The sequence below is a fragment of the Triturus cristatus genome, chromosome 7 (genome assembly GCF_964204655.1).
Source record: "Triturus cristatus chromosome 7, aTriCri1.1, whole genome shotgun sequence".
Classification (NCBI taxonomy): Eukaryota; Metazoa; Chordata; class Amphibia; order Caudata; family Salamandridae; genus Triturus; species Triturus cristatus.
The window spans coordinates 946737345-946758743 of NC_140590.1; the positions used below are offsets into that span (position 1 = coordinate 946737345).

The 21399-nt window shown below is 47.8% G+C and overlaps 1 protein-coding gene across 3 annotated transcripts in view; it reads right to left on the reverse strand.

Moving 5' to 3' along the window:
• The window catches only part of KLHL3 (kelch like family member 3), a 529889-nt gene that overhangs the window by 38885 nt on the left and 469605 nt on the right, over window positions 1-21399 (reverse strand). For 2 of the 3 annotated variants that reach the window (XM_085617960.1, XM_085617961.1), the window contains exons 10-11: window positions 18488-18685; window positions 3806-3907 (exon numbers count right to left, since the gene is read on the reverse strand). In XM_085617960.1, coding sequence (XP_085474086.1) covers window positions 3806-3907; window positions 18488-18685 — 300 coding nt within the window. The remainder of the gene's footprint in view (window positions 1-3805; window positions 3908-18487; window positions 18686-21399) is intronic. The other variant, XM_085617962.1, reaches the window with a different exon arrangement.

Here is a 21399-nt window from a genome sequence, read left to right on the forward strand (position 1 = left end):
AGGCACATTTTCAAGAGTTTTTTTGCAAGAGAAATCATCCTCTCTCTCCAAACAGGGGAAGGAGTTCCTGCAACCTCGATCAAAATCACATATTTTTATTTTCAGCAGAATCTTAAATTTACAGATTTTGCAATGAAGACATTCAGATAAAAGTCATTCTGGTTTACATTCCTCAGGTGAATTCACACTTGAGGCTGCTTATAACAGACCGTCTATCACTGATGCTTCAGCCGCCAGAAACCTTTCTGTGAAATTGCACCTAAGAGTAGTTTTCTGTTGGACTTCTAATTTAGCCTCTGCACAAGCAGTGGGATAAGGAAACAAGCCCAGGTCATCTAGGCTGAGCCCTAACATGGGACCAATAGAAAGGTCTAATCAGTCGCTAGAAATTACCCGTGATTTTACCATCAGTTGAATCCCATGATGCAAGCAATGACTCTAGACAAAAGGTAATGCTCAAAATAAGGATGCTTAGGAAGCTCTTGGGACTCAACTAACGCAACCCTCACAAGTTCGAGGAATGGCCCGCAGCATGTGATCAAATACTCTCCTCCAACCCACTGACCTATAGCTTGAGAATCATGGATGATCACAGACTGAGCTCTGGAAGGGGCTCATAATCCTCTGTGTGGCAGCGAGAAGACTTCGTCCCTAGGATTCCAGCCTACAGCAAAAAGAGGGTGAATGTAAAGGGCATATAGGAGGAACTCCCCACCGGGAGATAGTTTTATGAAAACATGCCATGAATTTTGCAGTTTAACTGACCCTATCGATGTATATAGAGCAAAAATAGGGCGCGTGAAAGATTATTGAAAAATATCCGGATTTTGGGGCTGTCTACATATTGCCTCAAAAAACGTTTCCATATTTTTTCTATATGTCGTTGATATTAAATTCCTTTTGTACATATGCTGACTCTGTAAATCAGGTTAATACTTTGCCTGCAATAGGATATCGTCCTCTCTTCCAGGATCAAAATATATTATTTGTACTCTCTAAACTTTAGACTCCAAACATTGACATCACATTCTCAATCCATTGTACACCACATTATTCAACCATCAAATACGAGTCTATCCTTTCTTACCTGCCCTGAAACCCTTTCTCAGCATCCGGGTTTCCTTCACTAAACCTTCAAATCAGACTCGGCATGGTTCCTTTGTATGGTCCTGGAACTTCTCTGTGGCTTGCAATATCCTTAATATATACACACTTTATACTTCACTATATCCTCAAGTCACTCACTCCATCTAAACCCATTCTACATGGAGAGGGAGACACAGGCTCTTGTCACAGGGAGAGGCACATACAGCCGGCCATGTCCATCTGAGTGCCAAGCAGCGGCTCTGCCATCATGCCGAGATACACACAGATCCTCTGCTGTCACCATGAGATGCTTAGACACCCTCTGCTGTTAGAAAGAGGCTACTCTAGTCCAGTTTTTACACTCGCTTTTATGCTACCCTGAGGAGCCTCTGCCACAAAGCATTCTGCAAAAAGTCCGGCTGGTACAATGCGTGCAGCTGCGATTGCTTAGGGAGGTATTAGACTATTAAGTGCACACCACTGTGACGACTCATGGAGACCTGTGCTACAGAAAGCACACAGATACAGTCGTCGTTCCACTAGCAAAAAGCATGCCTTATTGCAACCGCAAAACAAAAAATGGTGGTCCTCTTCTGAGAGAATTTGCTGTGAAATACTAAAGCAGCACAGAAATTAAGGCAGCGGGGACCACTGCGGAGAGCAATTTGCTTTGCTTTTATTAGACACATTCCCCTGGTTGAGTTTTAGAAAGTTGCTATAGCAACATTAAAATAAACCTTCTGTAGAGCACTTGTACGGTTTGAGTTAACACTATTAGTAATAGAGTTGGAGACCAGTCTTTATACATGAAGTGGTATCATCCTAGCTTAGTCGCATCGTCCCTTGTGGGGATGGTTCTTGGCTTGACTCTGTGGCCGGCAAATGCACAAGTTAAACTAGACACCACAGCCCTGGGAAGCTCCGATCGACTTCTTGACGGACACTGTCCCCCTGCAAGGGTGCACTGCAACTAACAACATGTCTATGGGGCCCGACCAGGACGTTCTTATTGCTGTCCATGCGGGTTCATGCGCGTCATTGATTGAGCTGCAGTGGTTCTATGCCCTCCAGAGCGCTGATGGGTATTATCACTGTTGGTGCAGATTTCCGCTGGATGGTCCAATTGTTCGTCCCTTAGCATGACCATGTAGCAGCCTATTAAAAGTCCTATGTCCCTCAAATATTATAAGTTGTAGTGTCCGATGTAGTATTCTCAATTGTCTTTAATATTATATATCTCTGTCCGGTAGTTCTAACTCCCAAAAGAAAAATTACCTTATAATTGTTGATATTTTTATAAATTTGCGGTATTTCCCATTGAAATAGGTCTATGAGGTGGGTGTAATTTGTATGCTGGAGAGGCCTGTCAGAATGCTGTTCCTACACGTTGTTGCATCCCCTGGTACGAAGCATCCTCTCTTCCTGTTGATTAGAGTTAGTTTAGTCTCAGTGCTGTAGCAACTCGGGCAGTGCTGGCATATGAGATGGTGAAATGTTTATGTTCCTTGAGGCAAGAAGTGTATGGAAAAAAAATAATAGCCCGTTTTGGGGCCAACTATGAGTTTTGTGAAGTGGTACCTCCACAGGTTTCCTGTGGTAATACCGCCTCGGATGATTACAAGTTTTGCTGGGTGTGGACAGCATATCTGCTCATATACCCCTTACAAGCAGTTGATGTTTGTGAGTGAAAAAATGACCAGTAACTGGAAAAAATGTAAAAACTAGCTGTATAATTCCATGGCCTGAATGTTATTCCCCCATCTGGGCCTCAAAAGTATAATCGCCCGGCACAGGGTAGGAATACCAGGTGCTAACCTTAATAACACACCTAAAATTACCATGCTGCCTGTACCGGGTACGTCATAATTGGCCCCTCTGGAGCATTGATGCGCTTTTTCAGATTTTCAATAGCGTCCTATTTACTGAAAAACAACTCAATATATAACCAGGTCTCTTCACACCTTGCTTCCATGGAACTGACAAAAAACAAAACTCAGGTCTTAATGAACCGGTGGGATGCCACGCAATATTGAAACAGACGCACACCCTTGTGTTATATTCCATGTAACGCCCATATTTTGGGGTCTGTTCATTCCAATGTTCCCTCCTTTGGCCATATCAGCATTCCTTTTGGATGTATATAAAGTTGGGAGCAGTACATTTAGTGTACTTTGCTGTGCACAGAGTGATTGTGTCATGTTGTTCTTTCCCAGCATGAATTCGACCCTACACACTGCTATCCGACCTTAAATGCTAGATGCATCTAAACTATCAAACTTCTGGCTGCTAGTTAGCAGTTTCCTTCTTTTACCCACCGCCAATGTTTGCTCTTAAAAACATTTACTATAACCATGCAAACAATTAAAATCCATAGGGGTGCAAGACATATTGCAGACAGAGTATTTTTAATATGTCAAACTATTTAGCATCATGGATGAGCAATTGGGCCAGTGGGTCAAATTTTTCAATGGAGGAAGATGGCAAAGGATTGGGGAATTCAGAATGGGCTAGCTGCTGCTGACTCGTGATGTCCCACCGGATTCTATTCTATTTTTGATAATAGATTTATACTTATATTTCAGCTTTCCTCTGAGCAGGTTTGTGTTGAACTTTAAAATCAAAATACTTAAAACAGCCTGGCTGCTGAGGGTGACACTATAAAAACCACCCAGATTTGAAAAGGATCGGGAGAAAATATAAACTGCATCATATCCTTTACCTTCTACAACGCCAACCCCAACGCTGCTTCTTCTTGTGTTCATCGGAGCAACAAAAAACCATTCATTGGTTTTGTAACTGTAGGTCTCCACTGACGCCAGCCCTGTTTGAGGAAAAAACAAGGTCTCCAGTTATAAAAAGTGTGGAAGGGCTTATCAGAAAATCTAACATTGTCAAACCAAGATAACGAATAGTTTCTTACCTGTCGGTGTAGTTTTGCAGCTTGAAGATCTTTCTGGATTCACTATGCTGTGCATTATTCCGCGGTCTGGTGGTTGGGTCCGGATTCGTAGTCTTTCTTTGGTCTTTTTTTTTTTTTGTAGCCCAGGTGGGCGTCGACGTCCCACCATTTGGTGCACTTCTCGTGACGTCGTCCTGCTTCCTGCTGAAGTCCCACCTCGGGGCACCATCTTCGGATTCTTTTTTTTTTGTTTTTGAACCCTAGGCAATTTACAGTATTTCTTCTCAATTATATCCTTTCTCACATTTCTTTTCAAGTCCTCTTTTGTTCTCCATTCTCTGTCTTTCCCCCTCTTCTCCATCCTCATCTTTCTGGCGGAGCTGGGAGGGTTCGCTAGTGAATCCAGAAAGATCTTCAAGCTGCAAAACTACACCGACAGGTAAGAAACTATTCGTTTTGCAGCGTGAATCTTTCTGGATTCACTATGCTGTGCATCGATTTTGTAGCGGTTTGTCACTTTTGTGGCGGCTGGGTGGAAGATGAGCGTTGGTCGTTGCATATATGTTGAAGCACCTTTTGTCCTACTTGTGCTTCCTTGTTCATTTGTATATCCACGCAGGAGTGCTTAGTGAACGTGTGCACTGAAGCCCATGTTGCCGCCAGGCATATGTCTTGAATGGGTGTGTTTGCCAGAAAAGCAATTGTTGCTCCTTTCTTCCTTGTGGAGTGGGCCCGTGCCCTTTCCGATAGTTCTTGTCCTGCCTGTTTGTGGCAGAACTGTATCGTCAGTGCGATCCATCGCACAATGGTGCCTTTTGTTACTGGTCTACCCAGGAAGCTGGTTGCGAAGGACACAAAAAACTGCTTAGTTTTCCTGTGCTCCTTGGTTCTCTCGATGTAGTGCATCACCGCCGTTCTAGCGTCTAGAGTGTGCAGTGCCCTTTCTGCGCCTGTGGTAGGGTTCTAAAAGAAGCTTGGTATTTGTATTGTCTGGTTCATATGGAATGCCGACACCACCTTCGGCATGAAGTGTGGGTCCGTTCTCATTACGACTCTGTCCTTGTGTATCTGGATGTAGGGCTCTTGCAGCGTTAGCGCTTGCAGCTCGCTTACTCTGCGCAGCGAGGTTATTACCACCAGAAAGGCTGTCTTCATTGTTAGCATTTGAAGGGAGGCCTTGTGAATGGGCTCAAAGGGCGCCTTCATTAGTTCCGTTAGGACTAAGTTGAGGTTCCATGCCGGCGGCGGCATCCTTTTTGGTGGCACTATCCTTTTTGCCCCCTCCAGGAACCTCTTTACAAGTCTTGATGTGAAGAAACTTTCACCCGTCTCACCTCGTGTGTAGGCAACAATCGCTGCGAGGTGTACCCTTAGTGAGGATGAACATAGTTTAGCCTTTAGTAGGTGCGTTAGGTATCTTAGCACCGTTGATTCCCTTGTCAGCTTATTTTGCAGTTTATGTCTCCTGCACCAAAGTGTGTACCTCTTCCATTTTTCCCCATAGCATTTCCGTGTCGTCAGTCTCCTTGCCTCCTGGAGCACTCGCATAGTGCTTTGAGGCAGCCTAAGATGTGCAAACTCTATGTCTTCAGGAGCCATGCCGCTAGGCCGAGGCTCTCTGGCTCTGGGTGTAGAACCTCTCCGTTCTGCATGGAGAGCAAGTCCTTTCTTTTGGTGAACTTGTGTGGTGGTCCCTGTGCCATCTCCAATATTTGCGCGTACCAGGTCTGTCTTGCCCACTGTGGTGCCACTAGGATCAGCGTCATGTTGCTGGTCCTGCACTTGTTGAGTACCCTGTGTATCAGTGGTATTGGTGGAAAAGCGTAGACAAATGTTTTTGACCAGCTTATCCATAGGGCATTCCCCTTGGATTGTTTTTCTGGTTGTCTGGATGCGAACCTTTGGCATTTTGCATTCTGGTGTGTTGCAAACAGGTCTATTGTCGGTGTATCCCACCTTCTGAATAGCCTTTGCGTTTCCTGTCCATTGAGCTCCCACTCGTGGGACGCCAAAGTCTGCCTGCTGAGCCAGTCTGCTTCCGCATTGTCCTTCCCTGGTAGGTGAATGGCCAGCAAGTCTATTTTGAGTGGGATGGCCCATCTCCAAATCTCTTGCGCCAGGTTGGATAGGGAGAATGATTGTGTTCCTCCCTGCTTGTTGATGTAGAACATCGTTGTTGTATTGTCTGTTTGTATCAACACCTTCTGGCTGTACAGTTTTTTCTGGAAGGCTTTCAGGGCTAGGAATACGGTCTTCAATTCCAGGTAGTTGATGTGTCTGACCGCATCCGCTGGAGTCCATAGACCCCTCACTTTGAGCTTGTCCATATGTGCTCCCCATCCTATCTGAGATGCGTCTGTGGTGATGGTCACCGTTGGGTTTGGTGGTGTCAAGGGCTTCCCTATAGTTATGTTCTCCCTGTTCCACCATGCTATCACTTCTTGCACCACGTGCGTTACAACCACTAGATCCTCCCAACTTCCGCTTGCCTGTGGCCATTGCTGTTGCAGCCATTCCTGCAAAGGCCTCATGTGTAGGCGTACATTGGGAACTAGGTGAATGCATGACGCCATCATCCCCATGATCTTGCTCGCTGTTCTCACTGTCAGAGCTTGCCCCTTCTGGTAGAGGCGCGTCTCCTTCAGCAGGGTCAGTGTTCTCTTGTCGCTGGGCATCACTGTTCTCTGTAAGGTGTTGATCTTTGTCCCCAGGAAGATCTTCACTTGTTCTGGTTCCATAGAGGATTTCCCCCAGTGTATTGAGAATCCCAGCTTCGTTAGTGTGTTCGTGACCCGCTGTGCGTGTTCCTTGCACTTTTCACGTGAACTTGCCTTTATTAGCCAGTCGTCGAGATAAGGGTATACATGAATCCCTTCCCCTCCGCAGGTACGCTGCCACTGCCGCCAGGCTTTTTGTGAAAACCCTTGGTGCGGACTTTAGCCCGAATGCCAAGGTTGTGAATTGGTAGTGTTCCTTGCCAATGGCGAACCTTAACAGGCTTTTGTGCTGCCTGTTCATTGGGACGTGTAGGTATGCATCTTTGAGATCTACGGTGGACATGAAGTCTCCGTCTCTCATTTGCAGGAGTACCTCTTGTAGGGACGTCATTTTGAATTTTTGCGTCCTTACGTACTTGTTTAGGAACCGTAGATCCAGGATGGGTCTTAGTGTCCCGTCCACCTTTGGCACCAGGAAGTAGTTTGAGTACACTCCCTTGTTCCTTCCTTTGAAAGGTACTGGCTTTATGGCATCCTTTAGGAGTAGTTCTTGTGCTTCTTCTACGAGTTGCACTAGTTCCTGCCCTGAGTGCTCCCTCCTCTTTGCTTTTCTGTTTGGTGGTTTCCTTTCCAACTCTATACAGTATCCGAACTGTATGATGTTGAGTATCCATTTGTCTGATGTTATCTTTTTCCATTCTCGAAGGAAACATCTCAGTCTGCCGCCTACTGGTGTTGCATGTTCGTTGGCGTTTGGTCTGTGTAACCCTCTCGTCTTTGATCTTTTGTGCTCCACCCTCGGAGGGTTTTGTGGGTGAGCACTCTTTCCCATGTGAAGTCACTTTGAAGTGGGTTGAACTCCCCCTCTGCGTCTCTGGCCTCGTCCGTTCCCCCTGCTCCGAAAGGACTGGCCCCGAGGCTGGTACTGCCAGTGTTGTTTCTGATGGGCCTGCTGCCCCGTGATTGTCGCCTTGATGGGCCTGCTGGAATGTTTGGTGTGACGTACCTGGCTGTTTTCCTCCTCTTCCGTAAGGTCTCCGGTCGGGGTACCTCTTCTCATTCCTCTGAATTGCAGGGCCCCCATGGACCTTGCAGTTTCGTTCTCCTTTTTGAGCTGGGTGAGTTTTTCATCCACCGGTGCCCCGAACAGCGTCTCTCCGTTAAAAGGGGTGTTCAGGATGTTGTTCTGAACTTCTTGCTTGAAGCCTGAAATCCTGAGCCAGGCTTGCCATCTCTCTGTTATTCCAATTGCCATCAGTCTGCTTGATGTTTCTGCTCCATCCAACGCTGTTTTAAGGCAAGAGTTTGCTATATTCTTTCCTTCCTCCACTAGGTGCGCAGCTCTTTGTTGGTATTGCTCGGGGAGGTGCTTCATCAGTTCCCCCATTTCGTCCCAGTGTTGGTACTGGTGCCTGTTCAGTAGGGCATTGGAGTTCGCCATGCGCCAGTGCATTGCCACGTTTCTCTCTATTTTTCTCCCCGTCAGGTCCATCCTCCTGCTTTTTTTGTCTGGAGGTGGTCCAGAGGTTGCTGGGACATTTGCCCTCTTCCTGGCAGTAGATGCAATGATTGAATCTGCTGTGACGGATCCTTTGATGTATGGAGGGTCCTGGGAGAAGTGTTTATATTTTTTCTCCGTCCTAGGTGTGATGGACCTGCATGTTGCTGGGTACTTGAAGGCCTCGTTCCCCTGGTTCATGACACTCTGGAGCATGGGGAGGAACTGGCTCCTAGTTTGGATAGGGAGCAGTGTCTCCAGTAAAAAGTCTGCTTTCGGCTTTTCTTCCTCCAGCTTAACACCAAAAGCTGCAGCCGCGCTTTTGACTACCATGTTGTAAGCCCCTATGTCATCTGGCGGCGAAGGCCTCGAAGGGTAAGTCTCCACAGGCTCTTCAGGATTTTCGGCGTCGAAGTCCTGCCACTCCAGGTCCTGCGTCGTCGACGGCGCCGAGCCGTAGTTCGATTGTTGTTCCTCATATTCTTCTCCCTCATAGTAAAGGTCTTCTTCTTCCTCTCCGGGAGTCTTCGACAGTTCTTCTGCGTCGAACTCCTCCTGTTCCTCGACCTTGACGATGATCGACGGTGGTTTCGTTGGGATAGTGAAATCTTTTCATCTTCTCGTCGAACTCCCTTTTCCTTTGAAGGATGCTCTCCATCTCTGCTTCGAGCCTCCTTTTTTTCTTCTCCATTTCGGAGGCGTGTTCGGCGTCGAGCGCCGGTCTTTTCGACGGAGCTTGTGTCGACGCGACCTTATCTTTCGAAGTCGAACGCCCACTTTCTTGGCCTTGCTTCGACGACCTTTGCCTTTCGGCGGTGTTCGGCACCTGGGAGTCCTTCTCGAAGGATCCGCTGGTCCTTTCGTCCTTGGATCCACTCACGGTCGTCGAAATTTTCGGCGCCAGTGTTCCTTTCGAGGACTTTGACTCTGTTTTTCGAGAGTCTGACTCTTTCGGGGCCCTGTCGAGGGTTTAGTGCTCGACGTCTCTCCTACCTTGCCAGACGTTTTCTTTTCGGTCTCTGCGACCGTGAAGTCATCAGGTCCTTCGGCGATGTTGTCTTCGTCGTCGGTGGAGAGGCCCAGTTCGTACAGTGTCGGGGCCTTCCCCTTGCCCTCCATGTTGTAGTTGGCTCTCCTCTGTCTCTCTCTCACCCGGAGCGTCTTCGGTGTGAAGGCCGAACAGGAGTTGCAGTCCTTGCTCTCGTGGTCGACAGGCAAGCAAAGGTTGCAGACCGGATGCTGGTCCTTCTGCGCGTATTTGTGGTGGCAGTTACGGCAGAATTTTAAAGGTGTTTTGTCCATTCCTGCGCTCAGTGTCCCCGAGTGCGCATCCTCCTTCTTCGTCGTCCCGGCTTGTTGCTCTTCCTTTCTGTAGTCTTCCTCGACTTCTTCTTCGATGAAACTGGTGCTTTTTCTTCTTTCTTCGCCAAAAAACCCTGGAGCTTCACGGTGACGATCCAGACCCAACGGCGGAAAAAAGAATCTGAAGAGGGCGCCCGAGGTGGGATTTCCGCAGGAAGCAGGACGACGTCACGAGAAGTGCACCAAATGGTGGGACGTCGACGCCCACCTGGGCTCCAAAAAAAAAAAAAAAAAAAAAAAAAGACAAAAGAAAGACTACGAATCCGGACCCAACCACCAGACCGCGGAATAATGCACAGCATAGTGAATCCAGAAAGATTCACGCTGCAAAACGGTGTTACAAGTAGAAAGAGAATAATAAAACAGCTTGGCATAGCTATAAGGCTGGTGTTGGGCGCTAACATTTAGCTTTGCCAATGTTTGTTAATCTTTTGCCACAATTACAATTTGACACACTGTATAAACTGTACAAGGGCACTACTTATTGTGCGTAAGTGCACACTGTGCAAGGGAAGAATGCATCACTCACAGCGTGGCAAGCCAATGGGGAATGTGCCTCATGCTATGGTGGGCAGAACAAAAATGTGAATGACAGTGACAGACCGGTGGAGGAACAGATATATCTCTCCATGCTTTCGGCAGACTACCAAGAAGCACCCAATCGGAGGTGGTGCTTGGCTTCGAAGTGGCCCACTGTCCTTGTTACTGTATCACCAATCCTTCAACTCAATCCAGAAAGGAATGGTCTGGACACTCCCAGAGTGAAAAGTGCGTCAGTTTAATAATTTATAATATGGTTTGGAAAGCTTTCCGAACAATATAGTACACAAGTAATTGGTAAGAAAGAAAAAATAAATATTTATATTTTTAAAAAAGATCAAAAAGGTCTTGTCACTCAACGGATAAAAATCAAAACAGTTTTTCCATTGTTGCTTGCTTTATGTGTGTGTCGAATGCTGGGTCTGGGTATGAATGTAGTGTATGGTAGGCAGTGATTTTAATGTGTGTAGGATAGATGAATTGCTGAATAGGGGGCTTTTTCTGATGTTTTCTGATGTTATGTATACAAACTAAATAGTTTCTTTAATGTGAAAGACAGGTTTGTGTCACAGTACACTGAAGGAATTGTTAAAATGTACTTTTAGAACTGCTTTATGAGATGTGTATACTGAGAATAATAAATATGACAGAATATAAGAAAAATGAATAAACATGGTCTATAAAAAGATTTTGCAAGTGCAGCGTAATATTATTTGGGGAACAGAACAGACAGCACTAGTTAGGCTTTAGAGAAGAAATACTGGTCAAGTGGGAATGTAATGATTACAATGTAATGACTAAAATGTAATGAATGCATTTAATCATTGAAATAAAGCAGTGTATCTTTTTTTTTTTGTTTTTTTAAATAATCCCAGCATTTATCTAAGCTCAGCGGAAGCCCAAGACACATAAAACTATTTTGTTTTTTAAACTGAGAAAAACTCTGCCTTATTTTAATGAAATGTATTCATTGAAATAAAGCAGCGTTTCATGTTTTTAAAAATAAATAGCAGCATCTATCTGAGCTCATTGGAAGTCCAAGGCATGTAACATGAATTGTCAACTATAATAAATACATAGCTGCTGAGCATCAACATCATCTCATAAGTTGCTTGGTAAATGAACTGGTGCAGCATATGTAAGGGTTTGCCGAGTAAAGGCCAGCATGGATGCTACTTTGGAAGCCCAGGGCACGTAAAACTAATTTTCTGGTTTAAAAAACAGAGTAAAACTCTGCCTTATTAAATTATTAAAATAAGGTAGAGTTTCTCCGCCTTTTTTTATCATTAAAATACGAGCTTCACTCAGTTTAAAAAAACAAAACATTTTATGTGCCCTGGACTTTCACTGATCTGCCTAGCCTATGCAACTGTTTAGGCCAGGGATGGGGGAATCACTGCGACTACAGAGCTGGCCACGGCAAAGCTTACCTGTTGGTCCGGCCAAACACACAGCTGGCAGGATGAACACTTTCCTGCACTGGTTGCTCCTCTCTGCCACACACCTGCTGCTTCGCACCAATACTTGTCACGCATTATGAAAAGCGCGGTGTCAGGGTGTGAAAGGAAGGTGGCATAGAGGCGGGAGGAACAACGTCATCCTCTATGGCCAGCCCCGCCCCAGCTAAGCTCAGTTAAGCCAATTTGAGCAGCTGGATTGAGTGAGGGCAGGCAACTTCCCTAAAAAAAAGCTCAACTAGCATAAACAACAGTAATGGGCTACTAAATGAAGATTATAGCGGCGTGGGCAAGCTACTCATGGGTCTCGGCGAGCTACCGGTAGCTCGTGATCGACCGGTTGGAGACCCCTGCATTAGTGTTTAACTCCTGCATGATGAACACATTACTTAAATTACCTAACTGGGGGACTGTGTAATAAATGTTGCATTTTTGAAGTTCACACACATATTATTTATATTTTCACCTTACATTTTTTACGTAAAAAGATATTTCTTTCATCTTACATGCAACTTCATACAACACATAATTTCACCGAATTCTCTGCATTATATATACAAAGTTCTTTTGGGTACAAGTTAGGTTGCCAGATAAGTGAATCAGGTACATTCCTCAACATTACAATTACCCACCAAATTACTTTTATGTGGATTTACACCAAATTTGATTGCATTTCCTTGCTTGTCTAACCTCGTACAATTTACAAAAAATCAATTCAGACATTATGTGCAAGCAATGTAAACACGCCTTGCATGTATTACAGACTTCCATACTTGCAAGCATATTGTTTACCTTCGGGTGCACCTAATGCACACTTACATTTTGGCTTTGTCTGGGTCTACTCTACGACATAAAAAGCATGTTCATTTTTACTTTGTTTGGAAACGCACAAGTTACTTACCTTTGTTAACGATATATCTGTAAGAAACATTAGTAGTGATAGATTCCATACCTTAGAATTGCCCCCAGGCGTCAGACTGGATCCGGAAAGTTTTCGTCAGCAGTACCCCTGCGCGTCGGTTGGCGTTGTCGTGCGGCTCCGCGTGTGTCGTCAGGATGACGTCGCTGGAGCTACTTGATGCGCCCACACGCGCCGACGTTTGTTCTGTACACTACTTTCCGCGCCAGGAACACAGAGCCATGCAAGAAACTGACCACTGGCGTCATGAAACCAGGGCCCTGAAAGGGATGACCTTAACCCTAGAAATCAGTTCGCAGAACGGGGAGGATGGGTGAGGCGGTAAGGAATCTATCAATACTAATGTTTCTTACAGATATATCATTACCGAAGTTAAGTAACTTGTGCATCTAAAAGAAACATGTAGTGATAGATTACTTACCTTAGAATAGATACCCCAGCAATACCAACCCTGGTGGTGGGTCTGCGAACCAAGATCACACCAGAAAGTCCTGGAGAACAGAACGGCCAAAGAAGCCGTCTCTCCGGACTTGGCTGTCTAGGCAGTAGTGCTTGGTAAACGTGTGCAGCGAGGCCCACGTGGCTGCCTGACAGATGTCATGCAAGGGAACTCCCTGTCCCAAAGCAGTAGCGGCTGCCGTCGCCCTGGTAGAATGGGCGCGCAGCCCCATCGGAGGCTCTTTTTTAGCCAAAGAATAACAAGCCTTTATGCACAGAACGACCCACTGAGAGATGGTCCGCTTGTGCACAGCCTGACCTTTCTTGGCCCGCGTAGCCAACAAAGAGCTGGTCATCCACCCGGAACTGTTGTGTGCGGTTTAGGGAGAATGACAGCGCACTTTTTGGGTCCAGACGGTGGAGCCTCTCTTCCTCTTTCGAGGGATGCAGAGGCGGAAAGAAGGTGGGCAAAGTGATGGTCTGCCCGATGTGAAAGGCAGTGACAACCTTCGGCAGAAAAGATGGAAGAGTCCTTAGAACCACTTTGTCCGGATGGACAGAGAGAAAAGGAGGTTTAGAAGAAAGAGCCTGGAGCTCACTCACTCTTCTGGCAGAGGTGATGGCCACCACGAAAGCTGTCTTTAAAGTGAGAAGACGAAGAGGACATTTGTGAAGTGGCTCAAAGGGAGCACACATCAGATATGTCAGAACCAGGTTCAAGTCCCACTGAGGCATTATGAAAGGAACAGGAGGGAAAAGATGAGTAATGCTTTTTAAGAATCTATTAACAGGGGACTTGAAAAGGGAAGGCTGATCTGGAAGCCGAAAAAAGGCTGAAATGGCAGAGAGATAGCCCTTGATAGTGCCCAGAGCAGAGCCCTGCTGGGCCAAAGAAAGAAGGAATAGAAGGACCTCCGAAACAGGGGCAGAAAGGGGATTCACAGCCTTTGCTGTGCACCATGCCACAAACTTATTCCACCTGCAGGCATATACCGTCTTAGTGGAGGGACGCCAGGCTGCCAAGATTACATCATAAACTTCGCGAGGCAGGTCAAAAGACGTCAACTGCCGCCACTCAATCTCCACACAAGGAGGTGGAGGCTGGACAGGTTCGGGTGGAAGACTGTCCCCTGTTGCTGTGACAGAAGATCCTCCCGAAGAGGCAGTCGGATCGGGGGATTGATAGCCATGCTAAGTAGCTCGGGATACCATAATCTTCGAGCCCAGTCCAGAGTCACAAGAATGACTTGGGCCCGGTCGCGCTTGATCTTCTTCAGCAGGTAGGAGTGGTAAAGGCGGAAAGGCATATAGTAGACCGCAACTCCACTCGCGACGAAAAGCGTCGCATAGCGAGTGCCGCCTTGGAAATTCCAAAGCGCAGAACTGTTGACATTGCGCGTTTTCTTTGGTGGCGAATAGATCTAACCAAGGCTCTCCCCACTGCTGAAGGAGACCTTGCGCCACGTCCAAGTTCAGACGCCATTCGTGATCCATCATGCACCGGCGGCTGAGTTCGTCCGCCCTGGAGTTCAGAGGACCTGCCAGGTGTTGAACCACCAGGAAAATGCCCTGATGTTCCAGCCATGTCCAGAGACGCAGAGCCTCCTGACATAGGGTCCACGGCCCCATCCCGCCCTGTTTGTTGCAGTACCACATGGAGTTGGTGTTGTCATGGCGGTGGTACTCTCCCCTTGAGAGAAGGAAGGAATGCTTTCCGAGCAAGTCGGATCGCCTGAAGCTCCAGAAGGTTGATATGGAGCCGGGACTCCGCCGGAGACCAGAGTCCTCTGATCTCCGCCTCTCCCATGTGGCCACCCCATCCCAGAAGGGACGCGTCCGTCACCACTGTGTGTTCCGGTTGGGGAAGGGAGAGGGATTGGCCATTGACCCAATCACGATTCGTGAGCCACCACTGCAATTGTTGTGCAGTGCCCTTCGAGATCTGGACATGATCGGACAGGTTGCACTGATGTTATGCTCTCTGGAACTTCAGGTCACAATGCAGAGCCCGCATATGCCATCTGGCATGATCCACCAACAGGATGCAGGAGGCCATCAGGCCCAGTAGCCAGAGGGTCATTCTGACCGAAACCCGGGATAAAGGCCGAAAGATCGGAATCATAGCCTGACTATCCCGGATTCGCTGCTTGGGAGGATAAACCCGAAACTGCGCCAAATCCAGAACCGCTCCGATGAAGAGGAGCTTCTGAGAGGGGATCAGGTGCAACTTTGGCATGTTGATGGAGAACCCCAGCAAATGCAGGAGGTCTGCCGTAGTCTGGAGGTGGGAGACGACTGCCTGGGGCGAGCCCGCCTTCAACAACCAGTCATCGAGATAGGGGAAGGCTGGGACCCCTGATCTGCGCAGATGAGCTGCGACGACCGCCATCACTTTTGTGAACATCCGAGGGGCGCTGGTAAGGTAAAAAGGGAGCACGGTGAACTATAAATGCTCGTGGCCTACCGTGAACCGCAGGTAACGCCGGTGGGCCAGCAGGATGGGAATATGAAAGTAAGTGTCTTGCATGTCCAACGCTACCATCCAATCTTGCGGGTCTAGGTCAGACAAGACCTGAGCAAGTGTCAGCATCTTGAACTTCTCCTTCCGGAGGAAGCGATTGACGTTCCGAAGGTCTAAGATAGGACGGAGACCCTTGTCCTGCTTGGGGACCAGAAAGTAGTGGGAATAACAACCAAAACCTACTTCTGGCCCAGGAACGTGCTCTATGGCCCCCATGGCCAAGAGGGCCGTGACTTCCTGCTGAAGAAGCGCAAGATGGTCCCCTGACATGCGGTGGTATTGAGGTGGCATGGCTGGAGGGGAAGTCTCGAAGGGGAGGGAGTAGCCCCTTCGTACAATTGCTGCACCCACTTGTCCAAAGTGATGTTGCGCCAGTAGGGGAGATGATGGCAAATTCTGCCACCCACTGGCGTTGGATGGCCCTGAAAGGTCGGACTAGGAAGGCTTTGCGGTGGATGCTGCGGGGGTGGAGGTGGACTGACCCGCCCGCTGGCCGCCTGAACCGCCTCGATGGTTCCCACGTCCGTGCTGTTTATGCTGCTGCTCCAGCCTGTGGACCTGCGAACGTGGCGTGGCACCCCTCCCGTGGCCACAAAAGGAGCGAAAGGCAGAAGAGGCCGAGTGACCGACAGGCCCAAGGACTTGGATGTAGCCCATGAGTCCTTAAAGCGCTCCAGCGCACTATCTGCCTTATTGCCAAAAAGGCGAATGCCATCAAAGGGCATGTCCATCAGAGTGTTCTGGACATCCCCCGAGAACCCAGTTGTTCTCAGCCAGGCATGGCGGCTAAGCGCCACCGTCGTGGAAATCGCCCTGCCCAGCGAGTCAGCGGTGTCAAGCCCACGGATGGTGAACTTAGCTGCGTCTCTCCCAGCAGCAATAGCTTGGGCGAGTACTGTCTGGACCTCCTACGGACAGCTAGGCAGCACCTGCGCAACCGTGTCCCACACAAAGTGGGAATAACGGCCCAAGAGGCATGCAGTGTTTACCGACTGCAGCCCTAAGCTGGCAGATGAAAACAGCTTCCTGCCAAGCTGCTCCAGCTTCTTGGATTCCCTATCCGGAGGTGCAGAAGGGAACGCGCTCTGGGACGCAGAGGCTTGGACGACCAAGCTCTCAGGAGTGGGGTGTTGGGAGAGGAAGAGGGGGTCGCCCGGAGCTGGGCGGTGGCGTCGGGCCATGTTCCTTTCCACAGGAGCCCCTGTGTTGGGCCTGGACCAGGTGCCCAAGAGAACGTCAGACAGTGCTTCATTAAAGGGCAGCAAGGGCTCCGAAGAAGTCGCCGCCGGCTGAAGCACTTCTGTCAGGAGGTTAGTCCTGACGGCCACTCTAGGGAGTTCGAGGTGGAGGGCCTCGGCCACCCTACGCAACACCACTGCGTAACTGGCTCCCTTCTCCGTGGCCACGGTAGGAGGAGACAGCATGCCAAGGTCAGGCGAGGTGTCAAGACCACTGGCATCTCCCAAATCCTCTGCCCAGTCCGGGTCAGAAGCACAGTCTTGTGCGACAGGGTCCTCAGGCCCCTCCCAGTCCTCCCCTTCCTCCGAAGTCTGTGGAACAGGCTGGAAATACAGAGGACGGATATAGGGAAAAAATGGCCTCGTCGGAATCGGCACCGATCCGGCACCGTGTCCAGTTCAGGGTTGAATCTGGGGGACGACGTCGTCCCGAAGAGCGGGTGACCTTGGAGGTGGTGCCGGTGGGGTCGACATCGGTGGAGGCATTATAAGGTCAACCGGCATCGACCAGGGTCCGAAGCTGGATCCCAGGAGGTCCTGCGGTGCCGGAGCCACCAGCGACGCCGGGGCCGGAGCTACCGGCGATGGAAGGACAGGCCCCCAGTCGGGCCCGCGGGGCCAGTAGGTGCACCAGCGGGGCCAGACGGCCCAAAGAGTCGGACTATGGCAGCAAGAAACTCTTGCACCTGGGCAGGCGTCGCCGACGGACCCGGGAAGGGCGGGTAGACCGGCGGTGACGTCGCAGGCTCTGCCGGAGCCGCGGGGTAGCACCACCCGCACCCTCAGCCATGTCACGTGACAGGTGAGGGGAAGTCGAGGAGCGACGACGCTTCTTCGACTTCTTTTTGGAATGCTTCGACTTACCTGACCCCGAGTGAGAAGACGTAGATCCAGAAGAATGATGGTGACGGCTCCGCGACCAACCCCTCGATGTCCCATGGGACCGGGACCTTGAACAGCACGGAGCCGACTGCCGGACTTCCAGCAACTTTCAGGACCGCTCCCACAAAGTCTTCGACGCCATGGCCCGGCAGTCGGGGCACGACTTGGGGCCGTGGTTGCACCACAGGCAGTAGAGACACACGTGGTGTGGGTCCGTCACCGACATCATGCGGCGACAGTCCCCACAGTTCTTAAACCCGGGCATCCCTACGACACCAGGAGTCGATCGACTCGAGGAAAAAGAGACAAAAGGCTTCAGAAAACTCAGTCAAAAAATGACTGGAGGTACTAGCTCTTCCCGGATCTGCGCTTACTGGCACGGAAAACAAAGGACTGACGTCAGCACGCGTGGGCGCGTCTAAGTAGCTCCAGCGACGTCATCCCGGCGCTAACAATGCCAACGACACACGCGGACTCGCACGACGACGCCTACCGACGCGCAGGGGTACTGCTGACGAAAACTTTCCGGATCCAGTCTGACGCCTGGGGGTAATTCTAAGGTAAGGAATCTATCACTACGTGTTTCTTTCAGATACAACCTTTAAAAGATGCACTGAGTAACGTTATTGGCTTTACAAAAGCTCAAAGGCAATTTCCTTGCATATTACTGACATGTTTGAGGAGTGTATGATTCCGAAACTGTGAAGTATGTTCAATTTCCATCTGAACACGAGAGAAAGCTGAACACGAGATGCTCTTGTTAAGTGGAGCATTGTTGTACCGCATGAATTATTTTTTACGAGAAAGTGCACGAGAATTGTGAATTAATATCTATTGTTTTAACTACAGACAGGTGCGGTTCCTTTCTTAAGAGCGACACCTGTCTGTAATTGTAACTCATGCACGTGCCTGGATGATATTTAGTAATACCTGTACTTCCATCAAATCCACCAACAGCGAAGAGAAGGTCGTTTAACACCGCAGCCCCCAGCGTGCTCCGCCGTTCCTGCATGCTGGCGATTGACGTCCACTGGTCCTTCACGCCGTCGTAGACGTCCACCGTGCGTACTCTTAAGGAGCCGTTAAAACCACCAACCGCATAAACCTTGCCCAGCATGTACACTACACCTGTAAAAACAAACGTGTGAGATCACTATACCAAACAAAAGAGAAACTCAGGTCTCGGTAACATGGGAGAAACCGAATTCCATGTAAAATCCTCCAGTAAAACCTGACATTTAATACACATCTTTAATGCTGATTCCGGCATTTATTGCACTAAAAATGTTAAAATGCATCAAAACATAAAACGTAATGTAAATACTCATAGTACTTAATTTTTAGAAATAACACTGACAAACCAAACAGATGCAAGTTCCAGAGCCCCTGCCGAGGGAACCATATGAAGAGCAAAACTGCCCAGGCAGTGGTTATCTCTGGGCTTCATATCTAGGACAGACAACTGCACTTTCAGACTGATCCGCAGCTTTAAAAATGTTTCGCTTCAAAGAGATTTTAAAAAAATATATATATTTTTTCTAATATTGCGACAACACAATTCATTCTCACATGTGCATACCTGCCAAGTTGATATTTAATTTCAACGCACATTGTATTTTGAACTCCATTTTAAAGTATCTGACTACTTTTCTTTGGTGACTCAAGGTCCTAAAGTATTCTTGGAACAAAACATTCAAGAACAAGCATTGGCCAAGCCAGTAAGTCTGATCTTTGCAAGGCTGCAAAATGTTTTATTTTCTTCTTATTTCAATCATATGCCTCATAAATGAAAAGAAAGACAAGAAACCATGTTGCAGCCTAAACGTGGTGGACATATGCTTGTAAAAAAATGTTTTTTTTTTAAAAGTAACCACTCCATGCTATTTTATTAGCACATCACAAGTGCTTCCAAGCAGGCAGCTGTACTTACACCAGGTATAAAATCCTATTTAAGTCTCATCCACTACACAACAGATGCAAGACATATTGTTAGCTTACAGTGGGCTAATAGCCCGCCCAATGGTTACTACAGGTTGGCTTTACTGTCACTTTAATTTTATTGCTTCTTATTCACTAGAATGTGTGGGATTTCATTTATCTTTGTGCCTTTCTCCTTTCCACAATATTGCATGTGTTTTCTAATTGTCTCCCTCATGTGCTTCTCTCCTCCCGATGTGCTTTGTGTTTGCCTCTCTTGCCCGCGTGCTTCTTCCCCCACTCCTGCACGTTTCTTTCTCACCCATGTGTTGCTACCTGCCAACTCCACCCACATTGTTCTCATTCGCCTGTTTGCTCTCCCACCCCCACGCTCTCTGTTGCTTCCCCCATCCATACCCATTCGCTCCCATCCCCCCATTTTGTTTTCGTGCCCCTACCGGTACCCCTGTATTGCTTCAGCCCCAGTTGTTTTTCCCCTGCCATGTTGCTTCCACCACCCACTTAAAAAAACATGTTTCTTGTGCATTTTGTTTTCTTTTTAGTTACCAATTCAACATGGATCGGTAACCAAAAAAAGGGATAGTGTCATTTTGTAGGCGCACTCGTGTGGGGTGCATGCCTATAAAATTAAGCTGCCGGCTGCGTCAATGTATTTTTCCCCTAATTATTCAACCATGCGGATCAGCATCAAGGATGCTGGCAGCATGGCTAAACACCATTGGTAAAGCGAATAGGTCCCATAAGCAAAGCTTGCTTGTTTTTACTACATATCGCAGGAAAGGAGAGTTGATATTGGTGTAAAGGAATGTACTATTGCCTTTGAAATACAGTAACGTGAAGACATAGTATAACCACAAATGGCTGAAAAAAAAGCAAACAGGTTAAGAAGAAAAAAAAAAGCTTGGCAAAGAAATGCACCGGCCTACCAGCCAAGGCACATATGTGCAAGTGTGACCAGGCAAAATGCCAACCCAGTGTAATTGCTGGAATGGGCTAAAAGATTACAAACATGCCAACACATCTGGAGGTTCCTGATTTTTAATGCCAAAAAATGCTTTATTTTAGCTTCACCCTGTGTGATATTGCCTCAATTTTAATGCAAGTGAATGGGGACAAAAATCCACCTCAATTCATTGTTCAAAATCTCTCTCTTTCATGGCTTCCAAATGTTGACATGTGAATCACTGTTGAACAGACCAGTGGATGATGAGGGCTGACCCAAATCCCTTCGGTATTTACATATTTTCATGTATAAATATGATTTCTTTTTTATCACATTAGGCTTTTTCATTACATGAGTCTGGCGAGACAGCTAAGCCAGCCCTAAAAAGAATATTCAAACAGCAGGTTCAGCAGGTACCTGTTAAGCAAGACTGTTTGAGTGTGTTCTGGCCATGCTTTTATGTTAATGTATATACTTTAATAGACTTTCCATTTATGCTACAGCTATTTAAACATTTAGGGGACGATTACGATCTCATTAGGAAAGTCTCCCAGACGAGTTGGTTCCGGAAAGATTTCTGTACGATTCACACTCCGGGAGTCCGACCGTTTACGATGTGTCCGTATGTTTACGGACTCGGCTCAGTCGGACTCCCATTGTATTCAATGGGAGCCTGTGTACCCAACGTGAACACCAGCTCTCATTGAAAAATGGGATGGGTGGGAAAAAGCGTGCATCCTGTCACACTGAGCATGCATGGAAAGGGGAGACCCATGGGTACCCTCCGAGACCGATTCGTAGGGCACCGGGTGAATGGGGGCCTGCTATGGGCCCCCAAAGTCCGATTTCCACAAAAACGAGTGGGTACAGCTGTCAGAATTGGTCATAGTACTTGCTCGTTTGGAAACCGTCCCCATTGAGCTGTACGATTCAGCTCCGAACGAGTCGGATTGCCTGAAGC